This window comes from Elephantulus edwardii, unplaced genomic scaffold (assembly GCF_000299155.1).
Source record: "Elephantulus edwardii isolate Elephantulus edwardi_28Jun2011 unplaced genomic scaffold, EleEdw1.0 scaffold00181, whole genome shotgun sequence".
Lineage (NCBI taxonomy): Eukaryota > Metazoa > Chordata > Mammalia > Macroscelidea > Macroscelididae > Elephantulus > Elephantulus edwardii.
In genome coordinates, this window is record NW_006399931.1 from 2238049 (window position 1) to 2258003 (window position 19955).

At 46.2% G+C, this 19955-nt stretch overlaps 1 protein-coding gene across 2 annotated transcripts in view; it reads left to right on the forward strand.

Annotated features, from left to right (window-relative positions):
* The first annotated feature begins 623 nt into the window (after positions 1-623).
* Positions 624-19955, forward strand: part of GRM8 (glutamate receptor, metabotropic 8) — a 1137490-nt gene continuing 1118158 nt past the window's right edge. The window contains exons 1-2 of one of the 2 annotated variants that reach the window (XM_006896079.1): positions 624-867; positions 13992-14815. In XM_006896079.1, coding sequence (XP_006896141.1) covers positions 14306-14815 — 510 coding nt within the window. In that variant the 5' untranslated portion in view covers positions 624-867; positions 13992-14305. Of the gene's footprint in view, positions 868-13991; positions 14816-19955 lie in introns of those variants that run through there. The other variant, XM_006896080.1, reaches the window with a different exon arrangement.

Here is a 19955-nt window from a genome sequence, read left to right on the forward strand (position 1 = left end):
GAGGCGCCGGACGCAGACCAATCGCGGCCGCCGGTGGGAGTATTTGTTATTCACATGGAAGAGACTTGGCGCCGGCTCGGCCAGCGCAGCCCCCTCAGCCCCGAGAGCAGCTACAAGTGCGGCCGCGGAGCTCGCCTCTCGCGGCACTGACATGGAGCTGCGGGCCCCCCGCGGGCTTCCTCACCGTGCCCTCGGCGGGGAGCAGGGTAAGACTTCGCGCCGCAGGAGCAGGCAAAGAGGAACGCAAGTGCGGAATCAGAGAGAGAAGAGCCCCCAGCGCGCAAACTCCCCCAAACGCGTGCTGGCTGCAAAAAGAGAGAGGATTCCCCCAATTTTATTCTCCTTTCCGTTTTCAACCCAAAAGCTATTCATTGGACAGCCAGGCGCACGGTTCCTTCCGTATCACTTTCGTGATTTGCTTTTTCCAGGGCACCGTAGACAGCCTTGCGCCCCGGAGGCTGGGCGAGTCCTGGCTGGAGAAACTGCCGGAATGGGGGGCGAGGGAGAGTGGGCACCAGGGGGCGAGAGGCTGGCCGGGCATTGGCGCTTGATTGGGTGTCTGTTGATTTTACGTGGCAAAGAACAAGGCGGCCACCCCTCTTGTCTTGCCGTGATTACATTCCAGTGAAGAGGGCTAGAGAAGAGACTGGCTTCGCTCGGAACTCCCTAGGCTTGGAGATGTGATTCCCCCAAAAGTTTATTGGGCGGATGGGAGACCCGAGGGTGACGGGCGGGGGGCAGTCGCGCCGAGGATGCTCCGGTGAGGCGGGCGGCAGGATTCTAGCGCGCTCCTTCTCAGATCGCCTGTCCGGTGACCTCCTGGATCTGCTCCCGCGGAACCCGGACTTGCCCCTCAGAGATGACGAGGTACCTTGGTTGAGCGAGTGGAACGAGAGGAATTTCCCAAGTTCGAGGTTTCTGGCATGAGTTGGGGTAACCCTCGCCTTACAGAGCCTGAAGCCAGGGGGCTGGCTAACAAGAATCTAGGGAGATGGGGATCGCGAGAGAAAGCGGGTCGGTTTGGGGGTTCCCTCCACCCAGCGTGGCGCATGTTCCCTCTTGAGTTTGTAGGCTCCTGCGAGGTTGGAATCCCCTCATCCCGCCCCCCCTTTTGTGGCTTGGAAGCTCTGGTGTTCCCCGTCTTGTTGGGGTGGGAGCAGGGAGAAAGAGCTGGAGATCTTGAGTTTATAAAGCAAAGGCAGAAGCTCCCCAACAGTGCCCGGGGGCGGGGGGCCGCGCTGGTGGGGCCCCAGGTGCGGGCGGCCGTTGGGCGTGGGCGCTCGAGCCGCCAGGTGTGACAGGGCGGAGGTGGGGCCCCGGGCGGGCGCGCAGAGGACTGGGGCGAGGGGGCCCTTCTCCACCGTCCTGGGCTCCACTTGGAGCCCGAGCTCAACAACTGAAAAGACCGGGAAGAACAAGGAAGACGCTGCTGGGAAGAGGGGAGTGGAGGCGGGGCGGGCGGCTGCAGGCCGAGATCGATTCCATCGAAGAGATGGCTGGATAGGTGGATGGCGAGAGGAAAAGGGAGAGGGAGACGGAGAGGGAGAGGGAGAGATCCCGCGCCGCCACGGCAAGAGCGAGCCCATCTGGTCAGCCATACAGCGCGGAGATCCCTTGAGGTTCGTACAGTTGGTGAAAATACAGCAGAATCACCCCCACCGCCACATCCTTCTGTCTCACACGCTCCCTTGGTGCAAATGAAACGCAGAGGGGCGTGCAACTGCGCAAGACAGCACCCCCGCGCATCCCGGAGGAACTGCTTCTCTGGGTGCCCAAATAGCATCGCCTGGGGTCATAGGGTGTCTGTGCACCCCGGAACGATGGCGGGGGGGGGAATAGACCCCTTCACTTGCAGCAGCACAGACCCAGGGGACCCCCGGAGTTAGTTCCGCTCCAGGAGGGAAATACCCACGTTGCCATATGAGGGCAATCCTTATCCTCAGACCTGACGATGTGGGAGGCTCCTGAACACCCAAGAAATACACGACCGGCTCGGGGCCCCGCGTGGACTGAATAGAAATGTTGCCCACAGACATTTAGATGTGGAAGTCAGGGCTGGGGGTGGAGGCATTTACAAGAAAATGATTAACGAGAGAAATGCATTCCGATGAAAGCTTGTATTTTGCTTGAGGGGAAAAAAGAGAAAAAGAACCACCAGCAGGTAGATTTTGGATAAACAGCTTATTGTACTTGACGGAAATGCCCATTTTTCCGTTATGAAATTGTTTGTCAGTAATTGCAAATGGCTACAGAAATCACTTTAGTTTGCCTTGGTCACTTGCTTGTGAATAATATCTAGAAAGCTCTCTGTAGGAGACGGATAAGCTGAGCTCTGAAATTTACTCCCTGCGTCTTGAAAATATTTTGAAGAGGAAAGCCTTTTCCATCCACGGAAATGAAGCAAGCTTTTACAAATGCAATTTTCCATCTCAGCATCAACTACAGGTTGTCCTGTACCTGAGAGAAAGAGAGAGAATTCTTGCTTTCCTATCTGGGTTGTGGGGAGAAATCAAGAGGAGACCGACCCTCCTGGCGAAGTATTTTCCCAGAATCAGGAGGCACGTGCTGAGCTCACAACTCTGCACTGTTATTAAGGCTCAATTTCTTGCTATTTGGTTACTCTAGCTAGTTCTGCCGTACCATACGGCCTTGGTAACGTATGGCTGCTTGAATAGTTTGAAAAGCATCCAAAATCAGAAGGAATGGGAAAAGAAGGAAGGGTTAAACTCCAGGCAGCCCAGAGGAAAGTTCCAAGTCTGGAGAGAGATGCTCTTCTGCGAAGTTGACTGGGCATGTCTGAGAGGCTCTGAGGCTTAATTGGTGTTTATGCAGCAAATAACCCGACTGACATTCACCAATACGGAACTGGTGCCAATCTTGGTGCAAGAATATGCCCTGGTCTGCAGGGCATGGGGCACAGGATGCTCCACAGATGTTGCCCATGGCACCAATGTTTTTTTCTTTCTAGCTCTTTCTCCCACTGTCTGCCCTCTGTAGTTTGGACTCTCAGCATAGAGATGACTTGGCTTTGCTTTATAAAGTGGGGTTTCTCAATATTAACACCTTAAAAGAAGTTGCGACTGTGGGCTTGTTTCTTTACTGGACCCTGGCACGTCTCTCAGCCCCTTGAGTAGGCTGGCCTTTCATAGGTTTGGAAAACTGTCACTGTTTCCTTGAGAGGATGTGATTTGGCACTCCCAGGAAAAGAGTCCACATGCAGTTTGCTCAGACAGTGACTCCTAATGGTTTACAATGCTTCCATCATAAGGAGTTTTCTACTTCTGAGGCTTTGTCTGACATACTTTGGGCATGTTGCAGGGAGGGACCAGTCCTTGGAGAAGGACATCATGCTTGGAAGGGTGGAGGGACAGTACTAGAGAGGAAGATCCTTGAGATGGTTTGATTCAGTGACTGGAGTAATGAGGGTAGGTGTGTCAGAGACATTAAGGCTGGCACAGGATAGAGCAGAGTCGCAAGTGACTGGATGACACAAGGACAATGACAAAAACAAAGGCCTTCAGATTTGGCTTTTCTTTCTCTTTGTTTTATCTGAGAGAGATTTTACTTGTGGTTCACTTCTGCTTGGTTCTTCTACAGGTGATGGAGAAGTCATCCACTTCATGGCTGGGAAAGACCTTGACCATGTCATTTTCCAGCACAGCAAGCTCCATATAGATGGCAGACAAGACTGAGGGAGGATTTCAGGGGTGCATCTGAAGATCCTAGCTCCCTTCTCTGGCTTGTTACACATTCCACCTTTAGTGAGGGAATTACGGATCTCCTAGGAATTGTGGACATTCCGGTTGGGGTATGACAGTAGTGTAGCTTCAGGTCTTGATATCTCTTACTTAATGAGTCTTTCCATTCACTTCTCACTGCTTTCCCAAGTAATGAGAGAGCAAGGTCTGGAGGGTGTGACTCATCAGACACACCACTAGTCCTTTGAGGAGCAGGGAGAGCGAAAACCCGGGTGGAGGAAGGCAGGAGGTGAGCAGAAGCTGCGAATTGGGGCGGGCTCCATAAGGAGCCCATGAGATGGCTGAGCAGGTTTGTTGCCAGTTTCATAGTTTGGTGGTATTTTTTCCAGGCAGGGTTGTGTCTAAAGATAGAACTTTACTGGGTGTCTGCTGGCTGGCTTTTCCAGGGGTAATGAGCCGTAGTGGCAGAAGTTCAGCAGTTACGTTCAGCTTACAATTTAGGGAGGCTTCATGTTGTCTCCAGGAGCGTGTCTGCTCACCACTTCCTCCAGAATAGCCCCTTGGAGGCCCCAGGTGTCCATGACCCTCACCTCTTCAGGTGAGATGGACTTTTCCTCTTTTGACCTCCTTCCCAATTCCTCCTCAAGCTCTCTGCTCTTGATATACGCTCCCTGGAGTTGATCCCTAGGCCACGTGGCAGTTAGGGTTTGATCAGCTCTGAGTGTGCTGGGAGAGCAGTTACTCATGTCTTCCAACAGTCATCTACTGTCGTTCTAGGACTCATCGTTAAATTTAAAGCAGCTGTATTTGTTCTTCTTGTACTTGGTGGTTTACAAAGGATTTTTACACACATGAGATTATTTGGTTCCACAACCCCGGGAGGTGGGAAGAAATAATTTCTCATATTGGAAACAAAGAAACTGAGATTATCAAAAGTGACCAGGACAGTTCCTTCCAGTGAGTTACTGTCATTAGCTGCTGTCGAGTAGAGAGTACGGCCAAGAGACCCTATGACCAACTTTTCTGGACCCTGTTCTAGCATGTGCCGTCCTCCCAATCTCTGACACACTCAAGCCTATTGCTGCACTACTGTGTCAATCCACCTGGGTGAGAGTCTTCTTCTCCTTCACTGTCCCTCCATCTTCCCAAGCATGATGTCCCTCTTCAAGGAATAACCTCTCTTAGTGACATGCCCAAAGGATGTGAGTCGGAACGTCATCATTTTTACCTTCAAGGAGCACTCTGGCTGCACCTTCTCTAAGCATATCTGTTCATTCTTTTTGCAATCCGTGAGACATTCATCACTGTTACCTAACACCACAGTTCAAAGGTGTCATTTCTTCTCTCGTCCTTATTCATTGTCCAGCCCTAAGCTGCATAGCAAGTGACTGAAAAGACCATGATATGAACCAGGTGCATACTGAGGGCATAAGATTAGAATGAGAGTGTTTTCATCATTCTTCTTGATGCTGGGAAACGCCTTCCCAGAAAGGACCACTTAGAAGCAGGCTGACTTTTCTCAGGGGTCAGGATGGCTGAAGGCTCGTACAGGATTTTCATCTTCCTTCACTTGGAGGAGTCAAGAAGACAGTTTGACTGAGGGCAAGGATAGGGCGGTTATGTTTTGGCCAAACTAAAACAGTGATTAAAGAAATGATGTAAATTAGAGAACAGAGTTTGGGTCTTCTGTTCATAGGCCGGCCATGAGTCAGTATTAAACCTGAACTGCTAAGTGAAACTAGTGTTGCTATCTTTTGGAGGATCGTTCTTCTACTTTGTACATCATTCTTTGCTAATTTGCTGTACTGAGGTTACCTGGGATTCCTGTGATGCTGAACCTTGTGCCATTGGGGTGTGAAATGCCATAATGGTTTCTCAATGTGGACAATGTTTGATGGAGCTCCCAGCTATAAAACAGATCTAGAAGAAGGAATGGCAACCACTTCCTCAACCACATGCCTGTGGAAACTCTATGAACTTGGAGAAACAATGATAGTTATAGAAAACATTAGGTCTTTTGTTCATGGAGTTGTTATGAGTCGTGCTTAACTCAACGACAATCAACAACAACAACAACAAGACTGTGACGTCCAGGGTACATTAGTCAGGAAGGTATACAGCTTCAAAAACTAACCCAAGGCTTTGGTAGCTCTGCCCCGTCACTTTGAAGTGATAATGTGGGAAAATGCCAACAGTTTTTCCTAGAAAATGCCCCCTGACATTCCTCTAGTCACAGTCACTCATTGGGCCATTTTGACTTAAGTGCTGAAGAAACTGTCTATTGTTCATAAGGTCACTATGGGTCATTCTTGATTTCACCTAACAACAGCAACAACAGAGAAAGGAAAACTAAAAGGGTGAGAGGGAGGAAAAAGCTTTTGCAAATGGTTAGTAAGAAACTCTTGTGTTTAGGTCAAAACACAGAGGGCAAGCTGCCCCATTGTCTCTGAGAGGACATGGACTCTGGCTGCCCAGATCTAGGCTTCTACTAGCACAGAACCACTGTTGCTCAAAGGCTCTCTACCTATAGAAACGTAGTTTGAAAACACTTATTTACTACAATAATTTTGTGTTCATTAAAACGAACCTTTTATCAATAAAGCACTATAGATAGGAAGAAAAAAGGTTAGAATGAGAGTCTTCTGATCCCATGGCCCCCCCTACATAGTTCTCCTTACCAAATTGAGGTGACCTCATTGTCTGCCGTGAGGTGCTGTACCCAGGAAGCAGAAGACCTGCATTTGAAACTGTTCTGAGACTTTAGACATAGTCACATATGTTTTCAGTAGTCACGTTCATGACTTACCAATTGAAGGCGGTGAAGGTGTGTTAGGGACACGTTACAACCATAGCAAACTTATGTCTAACAGGCTGTGTTGTTCCCTAATAACTGCTCCATCCTTATACTGGCTGCTGCGCGTAAGCCCACTGTTGCAGCCCCCAAGCCAGTCCATCTCATTGAGGGTCTTCTTTTTTGATGACCCTCTACCAAGGATGATGTAGTTTTCAGGGACTGCTTACTCTTAATAATATGTTTAAAGTATTGAGCGAGATAAAACTGAGAATGGCAATCCTTGCTTCTAAGAAACATTCTAGCTGCATTTCTTCATTCCTGTTCCAGTCCATTCTTTGCCATGATACTTACATTGTGTTTCCAAAAGGAAATGAGAGAAGCGCTCACTGTAAGCATTTAACCAATATGAATTTTGCCCCGTCTTATTTTGTAGGATATACATTATGAAAGTGGCTTCTCATTACTTGAAATATAGTCTTTTTATGGCGATAGATATGGTCCTGGAAAAAAAAAAGAAAGGACACAAATTGAATTCTACTCAATCAGATGGTTTTAAATGCACCAGGGGATTTAGCTGTTTAAAGGAAACCTGTGGTGAATCCTTTTATAATGCAAATAATCACCTTCTAATTTATCTGTTTATTAAGTTGAGCTTCTCGGGTATCAGATTTTCTTAAGATGGGCCTAGCTTGTGTAGAACAGCTCTCCCAGCCCTCTCTCACTGATGGGAAAAGAGGTGCTTGGCTTGTAAACAAGATGAGAATCACTAGGTTTGGCTGGCCAAGCACTGTTCTGATATTTGTGCTTGATCTCATGTTCTCTCGTTATTCAAGAGTGGAATCTCAGGACTGGAGTGCAGAAGGCACCTTAGAAACCCTTTGTTCTAACTCACTCATTTCACAGATAAGGCAATGGCAGCCCACTGAGGTGAGGTGGCATGCTCCATGTCACTAGCCAGATTCAATTCCAGGCTTGCTGGCAAGAGAAGCCTCTGGATTTCACTCTGCTCCATCTGAAGACCCAGAGCTGTGCTCACACGCTGCAGCCTGGGAAGTGATAGAGAAGTAAGAAACAGTTTCTCAAAGTGCCTTGAAGAGCTGCAAGCGTGTCAGTTGCAAACAAAGCGGCTGGGTTTCCAGTGTGGTGAGCTGATGACAACATTCAGCTCGTCCTGTCTGCTGAAGACCTGGGGGGAGGGCAGCCTGAGAACGTGCTTTGGCTTTTTTTTTTTTTTTTTTCAAATGAGGAAAAGAAAAAGGTAATTCATGGCTATGCGATTCCTTAGCAAGAACTTTACTGTAATGTGTCCTGAAATAGTACTTGGTTTGCTAAGTGCTGGAAGAAGACAGTTGAACAGGCTCTGACATTTGTGGGCGGGTTTGCTTTCATTGGCATCAGACTGGTCTAGGAATTTGATTTTAAGCAGAGGCCTTTGGTGGCACACATGCTGCTAGACTGACTATGAACCAGAATGTTGAGCGTTTGAATGTACTGGCAATCCACTTCTGAAAAATCAGCCTTTGGGAAAACAAAGGCATGCGGCTCTGTTCTGACACACGTGGGCCACATAGAACCAGGATGGACTCAGCGGCAGCCAATTTGGCTCTTATTTGGACAAACTGTATTCAATGTTCTTGACTCTTAGTGAAGGGGCCCTGGTGGCACAATGGGCATGTGTTCAGCTGCTAATGGAAAGGTTGGCCCTTATAACCCACCCGGTGACCCTGTGGGCTGCTCCTGTGAAGATTACTGCCCGGAAGACCCACTGGGGGATGTTCCACTGTTACCCCATGTTACTGTGAGTCAGAATCGCCACCGCCACCCCTTAGAGATTCAGAAATTACCTCCTCCTTGGAAGTTCCCAGAGAGTTTCTTCCTAGTTATTACTTTTTTGTTCTTTAAAAAAACAAAAAATGATGGCGAGCTCTGGTGGCCTAGTGGCAAGAAACGGCATTGCAATCCCAGAGGTTCACAGTTCAAATCCACCAGATGCTCTGCTGGAGAAGGAGGGACAATCTCCTCCTGTACCAGTCAGATCCGATTTGATGGTACACACACAAAAAGAATTTAAAAAAAAAAAGAAAAAAAAAGACATAAGTTTTATTGTGACTCCTGTGAAAGTTTACAGAGCAAGTCACCCTCGTTTCGTTCCATGACTGTTACGGAGATCCCCGTGGTGCAGAAGCACTCTTCCCACCTCCTGTTTGTATTTACCTTTTCCATTCATCTTTCTGTCCTGTCTCTTCTGTTTCATGAGTTTTGTCCCGGGGCCACACCTTCTTGTCTCAAACAACTAGCTCTAGAAGATGCACGTGTTTGGAAAGGTTTTAGCAGAGAAAGGGTTGGAGTTCCAGCAGGATCCTGGCGGGGGTGGGTGGGTGTGTGGGTGTGTGTGTGTGTGTGTGTGTGTGTGTGCGCGCGCGTGTGTGCGCGCGTGCGTGCTGCAGCTGGGGTGAGGATGCGGCATACTAGAAGGTTAACCTTCTTCAATTCTAGGAGCGCTAATGGTTGTTGTGTGAAAGTTCAAGGAGGTGCTATACTAGGTGCATGAGACTGGTACGGTGAGGCCCTTTTTGACACAGACCCTTCTTGTTAAACCTTAAAGAGCTGTTCTTACCTGGCTGTTGGGAAACAGGTCTGTTAACACCAGCTGCGCTGGAGTCCTCTCTGATTGTTGATAAACCACGTGGGTCTCAGGGTAGGAGCGTGCTCCACTGGTTTTTCAGTGGCTGATATTTTGGATATAGATCTCCAGACCTTTCTTCCGAAGTGCCTCTGGACGGAATCAAACCCCCATCCTTTGTGTCAATAGGTGAGTGTGCTAAGCGTTTCCACAGGCAGGGACTGCAGAACGGGGTTAGAAGCCACACACAAATTCCGATTTCAGCAGAGGCAGGCCTTTTCTTCATCTTCATCAGGACACATGGAGAGGCTCCGGATGCTGCCCACTGGCTGGGTGTGGAGAGAGTGAACAACAAGATCAGGGGCACTTAGCAGTCCCTCAGCTTCCTGCAAGGCTCCCCCACCCCTTAGTGGGCTCAGAAAGTAGCAAAGCTTCCACTCCCTTCCCAAGTAATAATTTTTAGAAGTACAGATCTCATACCTCCTCAAAAAAGTCATCATCACAGACCAGGTTTGTACCAAACCTCAGAGGGAGATAACTTTGAGACTGAAAACCACCAACCACCAAAAGCTTGACTCTGTTTTACTGTAAACCAAGCCTGGAGTAAAGAGAGCTGGGGATGTACAGCCCAAAAAGGTCGCTGGTGCAAGCTAGGAGTTTGGATGGAAAAGCACAGGATTTGCCTGGGAGCGAGATTACATAATGCAAGATTATACCATGAAACAGGCTTAACGTGGCTTTAACACACTTTCAAATGCATTTTTCCCCCCCAGAATTTCTTCAAGTTTTAAACCATTCTGCTGTCAAGAGTCTGAATTTTATGACAATATATCAGATTTTGAAGTAGCTCTAATATTTCAATCAGATTTTGAAATAAATAAAGCTTTGATTAGATTTTGAAAGAACTAATCAAGAGATGAATTGCATTGGGAAAGTCGGCTGTCAGGGACCTCTCCAGAGTACTGAAGAGCAACGACATCAGGCTGGAGAATAAGGTGCGCCTGATCCAGGCCATAGTCTTTGCAATTGCGTGCTATGTGTCAGAGAGCTGGACAATAACTAGGGATGATAGAAAGAGAATTGATGCCTTTGAGCTGTGGTGCTGGAAAAGATTGTTGAATATACCAGGGACTGCCAGGAGAACAAACTGGTTTGTCCTGGAGAGGGTGAAACCAGGCTGTTCCTTGGAGGCAAGGATTCTGAAACTTTGTCTGACATTCTTTGGACATGTTTCAAGGAGGGACCGGTACTTGGAGAGGGACATCATATTTAGGAGTGTGGAGAGACAGGGCAAGAGAGGAAGAGCCTCAATGAGATGGATCGATTCAGTGATGAGGTTATAGGGGGTGTAGGTGTGTCAGAGGTAATAAGATTGGCTCAGGACAGAGCAGGGATTAGGGCTGTTGTACATAGGGTGGCTAAGAGTCGCACGCGACTTGAAAGCACATAACAACAAAACCAACATTTTGATATTTTACAAGTACTTTTTATTTCATTTTTAAAGTGACAAAATTCAGTAAAAACTCCAATAGATGGGGAAAAAGTTGGTCTGTGTTAGTGAAACGTGAACTGCGTGTTAGTCATGATGGCCCCTGTTGGCCCCATCTGCTTTTACTCATTAGTAATGACTGAGTGATCAGTGCTTTACCGGCAGAATCACTAGCAGCAAATTCAAACAAACAATACCTACAAATGACAGAAACCCCTAACTTGCTGCTGTGGCTTAGACCCTGGCTCAGAGTGACCCCACAGAGCAGGGTAGACTCTCCCTGTTTCCAAGGTTGTAATCTTTACAGAAGCAGACAACCACATTTGTCTTCTAAAGAGTGGCAGATGGGCTTGAACTACCAACCTTTGGGTTAGTAGCCTGGTGCTTAACGTAATCTAAACCCAAACCTACTGCTGTTGAATAGATTTGGCTCATAGAAACCCTCCATTCAGCTGCTGAGGTTATAAATTTTTATGGGAGGAGACTCCTTATCTTTTGCCTTAGAATTGGCTGATGGATTAAAACTCACAGCCCTTAAACTGGTGGTCCAACATGATGCCACAGGGCTCCTACTTTTTAGCCTAAATCCCATTAATTCTCGGCAACAACCAAGGGGGAAACTTTAGCAAAAATTCTAGTCATCAGTTCAGTAATTGGTGAAACGGGACCTCTCTCCATTTCCACATTTACCCACTGAACTAAAACTGGTTCCTGACTGACTGCTGTCCATCCCCCAGCCTTTCCTGAAGTTACAGTTCAGAACTGACCTATCGAGACGCTAGAGGTGCTGCAAATGATTGGCTCCACCAACATTTTTAAAAGCAGCTGAGTTTTATGACTTCCGGGAGAGGACAACAAGTGGAACGAGGTTAATGCCACAGGATGATTTGTGATTAACAGATGGACCATTTTTATGCTCATCTATAATTGAAAACCATTTATTCTCTGGAGTGTTTTGAGTACTTGAGAGGCAGCCTGGTGGAATGAGCAAAGACTGGTCTTCAGAGACGAGCAGACGGCAGTGTTTTTCCTCTTTCCTTAAGCATTTCTCTTTCTGCTCATGGCTAACTTCCTTGTGCTGTTGTACCAGGAGTGCCACCCGTGGACACTCTGAAGGACAGATTTGTATTTTGGCGCCATTCTGGAGACTGAAAGTCCAAAGCAGGGTCTTGCCTGTGCTGGTTCCTTCATTGTAGGGAGATCCTAGGGCATCTTTGGCTCCTCGACTTGTACATCGTCATCCTCCCTGGTGTGTGTGTGCATGGGTGCGTATAATCTGCTCTTTTGAGAATTCAGAAACAGTTAGGTTTAGGATCTATCTACATGGGCATAGCCTCCTTAACATGTCAAAGAAAACTCTATTTTCAAATGGAGTTATATCCGCAGGTTACCGAGTTCTTGTTGTCAGGTGATGGTGATTTTAGAAAACACTCATAGCGGAACCTCCAGCAGGTTTTCACAGGCCGTAAATTACAAGGGAGTCATTGTCTGCCTTTCTCCCCAACATCCACATTAAGATTCCATAATTTTATTTTCTTTTTAGGGGGTGTGGGGAGGCACAATTCCATCCATAGCACTTTACTTCTCCAGCTCTTCTATGCTTTCTCGGAAAGCTCAGATGGGTTCAGCCCAGCCATGTGGACATGGTCTCTAATTCTGAGGCAGTGCTCATTGTTCCTGAAGTTTCACTGTAGTGGAACATGTTTCCTTATGACATGAGAAACACAGCTCTACTTCTCGTATGAAATCATTGACCAGATTTCATCGAGAAAATCAACTTTCCAAGTGCTTCCTGCTGTGCAATGCCTTTCTTGGGCTATAGTTTAATTACAGATTTTCTTAGGAGAGAAAACTGCTAAGAGAATCAAGTGTGGGAGACTGTGAATAGGAAGATGAGAAAAGTGTGGAGCATTTTAAAGAAGAGAGAGGAAGGAAGCCCAGGGCTTAGCTATGTGCCAAGGAGCAAGGCAGCTTGTTATAGGCAAGGTAGACCAGAACTCACTCTCTGCATTGGGCCTTGGCAGGCCAGGTTGCCTGCTGGACACCCAGGAACAGAGCTCAGTAGGTCCTCTTCCCTAAGCTGAAAGTGAAAACAGATCAGCTTCCTCTGAAGTCCATGGACATCTGCTCTGCTGTCCTCTAAGGAGGCTCTGTCCTTCCCTTTGGGACAGGAGGAAGGAAGGAAAATCTTACGAACTGGAAAGGGAACAAATGAATGGAAAATGCAACCAGATGTTGGCTGGCTGGGGTAGAGGAGAATGTCTAAATTTCAGGTTCCAAGTCCATGTATAAATGGATTAGAAATGAGCATTAAACAAACCATCCTGCCAAGCTGAGTCATTGCGACTTATTCTTTAATTATTTGTGCACTTCGATTCTGTGATTTCCTGATGCTGTCAGTTTTCATTTCCAGTTAAACTTCCTCCAGAATCCTTTGAAAGGACCTCACAGAATTCTTGAAAACGAAGACCCTCAAGCAAACTTTCCCCTATAGATTTGCTGTAGGTTCTTTCACGCCAGTGTATTTCCAGTTTGATGAAGTAACTCTCTTTCCCATTGAGTCAGGGAAAATGAAGAATCTCTTCTATTGATCTCCAGCTCTGATTGGTGTCTAGTGATTTTAGGATCAAGGCTTGTTTATTTCAGAACTGTAAGCTTTCCCATTGCCTTCATTCCCACAGATAGGAGACTTTGACGTGGCAATGCAAGTATTTTCTCATGTAATACTCCCCGTGTATTTAACTTTCAAGTCTTTGTCCCAGAGAGCAATGAGATAATGATAGGAAATAGCCGACATTCTATGTTGCTTTCCCCCCCACCCCCACAAGCTATACAAATATACAGAACTTTTGGATTCCTCCTGTGGATTTCTGAGGAGGATTGAATAATCATTTTTCTCCTCACTGAAAAGGCTGAGGCACCAACAAGAATGTCATTAACAGATGACTGGCTTGTTGGAAAATAACCTTTCATTACGAGTTTATGAACAAAATTTTAAATGCTAAATTCAGACAGCTGTAAAAAGTAAAAGCAGATTTGAAAAGAAAGAATGCCATCAGTGATGGAAATTTCTTCATACTTTCACCTAAATCTTATTTATTGAATTTAAAATGGTAAATAAAACTTTTTTGGTTTTGGAGAATCCGCCTAGTTTTCGGATTTTTTTTTTACCCTCTTTACTCTAAAAAGGTATCAATTGCCCTGTTGAGTCACAATGCAACCAGGTGTTCAAAATCACAAGGGGACACAGATTTTGTTTCTTACTGAATTGGGGGGGAAAAAAAAAGAAAAAGGAGTTGGTGTAAGCAGGGCTTAAGAATATAAAAAATGAAGACCTATTCAACTGAACTTTTTTTTCCCCCCTTCTCTTCCCTAAATCCCTTACAGGAGTAATTCTGCTACAGGGCTGATTGCAAAGACGTGAATACTTGACCTCACGCCAACGTCAGAACCTCAGATGTCATCCTAACTCCTCCACCATCCCAGACAAGTTGACTTTCTATGGAAATAACATTGAACCTTCCGGGTCTGATGGAAATTCACTGTGACATTCCAATCAAGAGAACTGGCTGAAACCCACCGAGCCTTTTCCCCATGGGCCCTAATGGTGGCCTCCAGCAGACGCAGCCTCAGGTGGTCCTCTTACTGCTCTGGCAAGAGTGAACGTTGGGGCTGGGTTTGCACCACCACCTGTGGAGAAGATGGTATGCGAGGGAAAGCGCTCAGCCTCCTGCCCCTGCCTCTTCCTGCTGACCGCCAAGTTCTACTGGATTCTCACCATGATGCAAAGAACTCACAGCCAGGAGTACGCTCATTCTATCCGCATGGATGGGGATATCATTCTGGGGGGTCTGTTCCCTGTCCACGCCAAGGGGGAGAGAGGGGTGCCTTGTGGGGAACTGAAGAAGGAGAAGGGGATCCACAGGCTTGAAGCCATGCTTTATGCAATTGACCAGATTAACAAGGACCCTGATCTCCTGTCCAACATCACTCTGGGTGTCCGAATCCTTGACACGTGCTCCCGGGACACCTATGCTTTGGAGCAATCGCTGACTTTCGTGCAGGCGTTGATAGAGAAGGATGCTTTCGACGTGAAGTGTGCTAACGGGGACCCGCCCATTTTCACCAAGCCCGACAAGATTTCTGGCGTCATAGGTGCTGCAGCCAGCTCCGTGTCCATCATGGTTGCTAACATTCTAAGACTTTTTAAGGTGGGTAAAGCCATTGTCGTTACGGTCGTTTTGAAGGGTGAGCAAATCGACTTTAACAGCAGGTTGAAGAACAAAGGGAGGAAAGCAAAGATGCTCCTGGTCCCTTTTCATCGACTCCAGGTTCCTCATATGTGGCATTTGGTCTCCATATGTGCTGATTTTGTTCCATTACTTCCCATTAATTAGATTGGTGAGGCTCTTTCATTTTTTTCTCCAAAGAGATAGATGATGATTTTGGCTCCGAATTTTGCTGACATGTTGGGTCCTCAGCATCTTGAGTTGTCCTTCTGTTTGAGGCTTGTTTTAAACAAGAGCCAACATTTTTAAAGGGGTATAATGAATGCGTAGGGAGCTCTGGTGGCCCAGTGGCAAGAAGCACCGCTGCAATCTCTAAGGTGCACTGTTTGAACCCAGCAGCTGTTCTGCAGGAGAAGGATGGGCAGTCTCCTCCCGTATGATTAACTGCCTCTGAAAACCTGCTGGAGGGTCAGCTGCGGGTTGTATCTGGCTCCATAGTGTACAAAACCACCATGAATGCTCAGCACGTGTATCACGCACTTTTCTATGAGACTTGCTCTCCTTGAGGTGTGAGAAAATGGATTTGGTGCAACTTCTTTAATGTGGGTTGCTGTGTTATGAGGCAAGTTCTCATGTGGAGAAGCAATATTTCTTCCCAGTATGTAAATGTGAGTGACACCCTGGGAGACGAGAAGGTCATAACATGTCAGGTATATGATAGCTATAATAGAGTAGCATCTCATTAACTCAGACGGCTCTGATGTACACTTGGAATAATTATGTATAATGCTTATTAAGTTAAAGTTTAAAAGGAGCAGATTCAGTCAAGGCTTTGATTTAAGTTTGATCATCTATTGTCTATAAATTGCACTAATATATTAAAAATAATTGGCAAAATGAAATAATATGTAGAAAGCACATTGACAAGTGCAACTCTCTGCTTTTCACTGACAGCCCAGGTGATGCAGTTAATTTCTCAGGTGCTGACCTGAGGGTTGGTGGTTCTCATCCACCCAATGCCTCTAATGAAAGACTTGGACAGCCGCTTCTGTAAAGAAGGAAGAAATTCTGTCCAAGAAAATGACATGCAAGAAGTTCCTCCGAGTGGTTCTCATTGGTCTCATGGAATTCCTATGAATTGAAATGGATAAGTTCACACTAAAAACAACAGTCTCTTAAACTAGACAAACGTAAAAGTAGTGTTTAAGCCATAATTATATTTAATTTTTTAAATTATTATACAAGTTTATTTACAAAAATTAAATATATTGTTTTCAAAAACAAAGTACACTTCCATGATTAATACCCCCCCTCTGCACGTCCTCATCCCTCTGCTTTCACCACACCCCCCTCCCCCGCCTGATCCTTATACGCATTCTGGTTTCTTACTCAGTGGGATGTGTCTTTTACAACTTATTACAAGGTAATGAAGTTTCATACTGTGAAAAGTTTATGTTAGGTTTGAAAAAAAATTTAAAAGAATAGGGAGAAGTTGGACAGATGACAGCTGTGGAGACTAAATGAACATAGTGATGGAACGTCTCACAGAAAAGTTGAAAGGATGGTTCATTCCCGGGTTTTGGCACAAAAAAAGAAAAGATGAATGGAACTGAACCAAAATCTCTCTTGATTGGGCAGTAATTTGGGGGGACTATCTACTTTGGTGAGCTCTGGTGGCCTAGTGGCAAAAAGCTGTGTTGCAATCCCAAAGGCACGTGGTTTAAGGCCACCAGCTGCTCCTCAGGAGAAGAACAGGCAGTCTCCTCCTGTGCAGTTATCTGCTTCTGAAAACCCGCTGGAGGGTCAGCTGTGGGTTAGTTCTGACTGTATGGTACAGCAACAACAACAGTCTACTTTGATTGGCTTCTTGTGCTGGAATTCATGTGGCATCCACCTTTGAGTGGATTCCCATAGCTGAGTCCTTGTCTGAGTGAAGATACAAGACCGAGGTCCTTCAGCATTTCCTGACACAGTGGATTCTAGGTCTTCACCCAGCAGGCCTGGTTCTGTGCTGCTGTTCTCTGCCCCTGGCTGGCTGCTCCATAGAGCAACCAAAGAGGTAACTGAAGATTCCTAGTTCAGCTAAACCATTGACACTTGACTTACACTCTTACTGGTGGCAGGTGGAACCACCCAGTGACTCCACAAAAAAAGGCCTAGAAATGGGATTTCAGAATGATAACAGTCAAGGAAACCCTGTCAAACAGTTCTGCTGTGTATCACATGAGTTGCCTTGAGTTGGAATTAGCCTGATGGAAATGAGGTGGGTTTGTGTGTGTGTGTATTTTTCTTTTTTTATCCCCCCTGAAGAGGCTGTTCAGTCATTCAGAGGCTGAGTGACTATTTCCAGGTTGATGAAATCTTCTCAAATGGGAGATGCTGATGTTTCCTGTGTCTAAGGAGCTCTGAAGAGGTGTCAGCAGGATGCAGGGAAAACTGGTCACGTTTTGGCAGGACAGTGGGGAGAGTATCTTGGTAAAGAGAAGGCCAAATGATTGAGAAAGGCAGGCATGGGGGCTCTAATTCTCCATTTCCAGAATCTTCACGGAAGCTGAGCCAGGACCACCACTACGACCTACTCCCTTTGGGTCGGTTCTAACTCTGACCCTAAAGGACAGAGTGTCTTCTCCTTACAGCTTCCCAAGGCCGTAACTCTTTATAGAAACCAGTCGCTGCACTGTTTTGTTTTGGGTTTCTTTTTTTTTTTAACAGTTAATGAATCTGAACTACCAACCTTGGAGCCCAACACTTAACACTGACTTCCCAGGGCTCCTTGGAAACCAAGCAGTTGCTAATAACATTTCTTGGGTGAGCTGAGCCCTTGTCTGGGGGAAGACATAAAGCTGAGACACCTCATTCTTTCTTGACACACAGGGTCCACGTTTTTGCCCGGCAGGCTTGGTTCTGTGCTATTGTTCTCTGCTCCTGGCTGGTGTGCAGCTCCAGACCCAGCTCCTTTCCCAACTCTTTTCTTGTCACTGACTTGTCTTCCCATTCACTTTCTGCAAAGCATCTCTTTTCTATTCTTAGCTACAGTGGCTCAGTAACACTCATTACTTGAGAAAAGGGAAACCTGCATGAGAATCTTACCCTTTTATATGTTGTGGGGTTCTGTCAGGCCAATTTTTGACTGATAGTGACCTTAGACGATATAGTAGGACTGCCCCATGGGGCTTCCTAATTTGTAAATATTTACAGAAGTAGATCGATGGGTCATACTCCTGTGGAGCCGCTGGTGGGTTCAAACTGCCAGCCTTCCCATTAGCAGGCACGTGTTTAACTATCATACCACCAGAGCTGCTTTCCATTGATGTATCTGTCCCTTATAAATTCATTCTGGTTCTCATCAACCTAATTCCATCTAATTCCTGCTCATCTCATCTTCTGCCTGTCGGCGTGTGGCCAGCCAAAAGCAGGCAAGGATTTGGGGAGGCTGTGGGTGGAGGAGATCAAGGGCTTATTTGGGGGTTTCAAAGCTTTTTATATTATTTTTACCGTGGATTCAGCAGTAAGACAGGTGGGCTGTTGGGTGGATTTAACATGATAATGCAGGTGAGGGGACCCCCGGGGCCTGTGCCCTTTGGCACCGCAGGGTTCTTTTTTTCTCCTTCAGCCAGAAAACCAGTTGGCACTGAGTCAATTCCAGCTCATGACGATGCTGTGTGTGTTGGAGTAAAATTGCTCTCCACGGGGTTTTTAATTGATTATTATTTTGTGAGATTTTCTTTTATTTGAAGGATTATTGACAAAATACTGTAACTGTAGATTTGCTTTCTGTCAGCTGGATGTGTTAAGTGTTTGGAATCCCATTCGTACATATAAAAGCCAACAGGAGTGCCAGAAGTTTAGGGAGATTTACTTTTGTTCATCTTTTCCACACTGAAGTTGTAAGCAAACCACCTGAAAGGATCAGGGTGATTGCAGCCATGTAATGCATGTCTTTGTTAAATTGAGTCTTGGTCTTAACATGAATGGTTCTTACTGCAGAAGCAAAGGAAGAGACAGGCAGGATTATCCAAAGGGTGGCTGAGGTTTTAGACATAGATTAGTAGGCATTTCTTTGGTGACTTCTTCTGGGTAGTCTTGACCCTCCAACTTTTCTGTTAGTACCTGGGTATGTTAACAATCTCTGCCACTCCAGGGCCTTTTTCTGTCAGACTTATTTCTTGCAAGTGGACCTACGTTCTCTCTGGTCCATTCTCTTTGATACTGTTGAATCGGTGCTGACTCTTGGCAGCCTCATTTGTGTTTAACAGAGCAAATGTTGCCTAATCCTGCTCCATCCTCAAGGTCATTGCTATCTTTGAATCTGTTACTGCAGCCACTGTATCTGCTCATCTTACTGAGGGTCTCCCTATTTTTCTCTGAACCGCTACTTCACCAAGAATTATGTCTTTCTGCTGAGATTAGACCCTTTTAATGACATTTGCAATGTAGATGAGTGGATCTTGCCACCCTCACTTCTAAGGAGCATTCCGGCTCTGCTTTTAAGAGAGATGTGCTTATGTTTCTAGGATCTATGATATATAACCTCCAAGTAAACTCTCAGACACCTATCTGTTCTTCTATGTAATTAAAGGTATAGAGAAACTCTTGGGACTGAGAGTAAATATAATCTCTGTCTTTTTTTTTTTTTTTTAATGCTCCTGGCAAGGTTATGTCTTCACTAGCAGGAACTGTAGGGTTCTATGGGAGGGAAACTGAGTCCTCCAGGTCACCCCTCTTTCTGGCCCGGTCCCTACCTTGGCAGCCTTCCTTGCCCCATCTATTCCATGGTGCTTTCCTTGTTGAAGGGTGACTGGTGGTTTAGTGGTAAGAAATTATGCTACCAAGGCAAAGGTTGTTGTTTTGTTGCTATGTGCCATCGAGTCGCTTGTGACTCATAGTCACCCCATGCACAAGAGTCCTAAACGCTGTTCTATCCTGTGCCAACCTAGCCATCTCAAAAGCACTCATTCCCACCACTCTAGTCACAGAATTGATCCATCTCATCAAAGGTCTTCCTCTCCTTCACCGTCCCTCCACTCTGGCAAACATGATGTCCCTCTCCAAGGACCAGTCCCTCCTTGCAACATGTCCAAAGTATGTCAGACGAAGCTTCAGAATCCTTGACTCCAAGGAG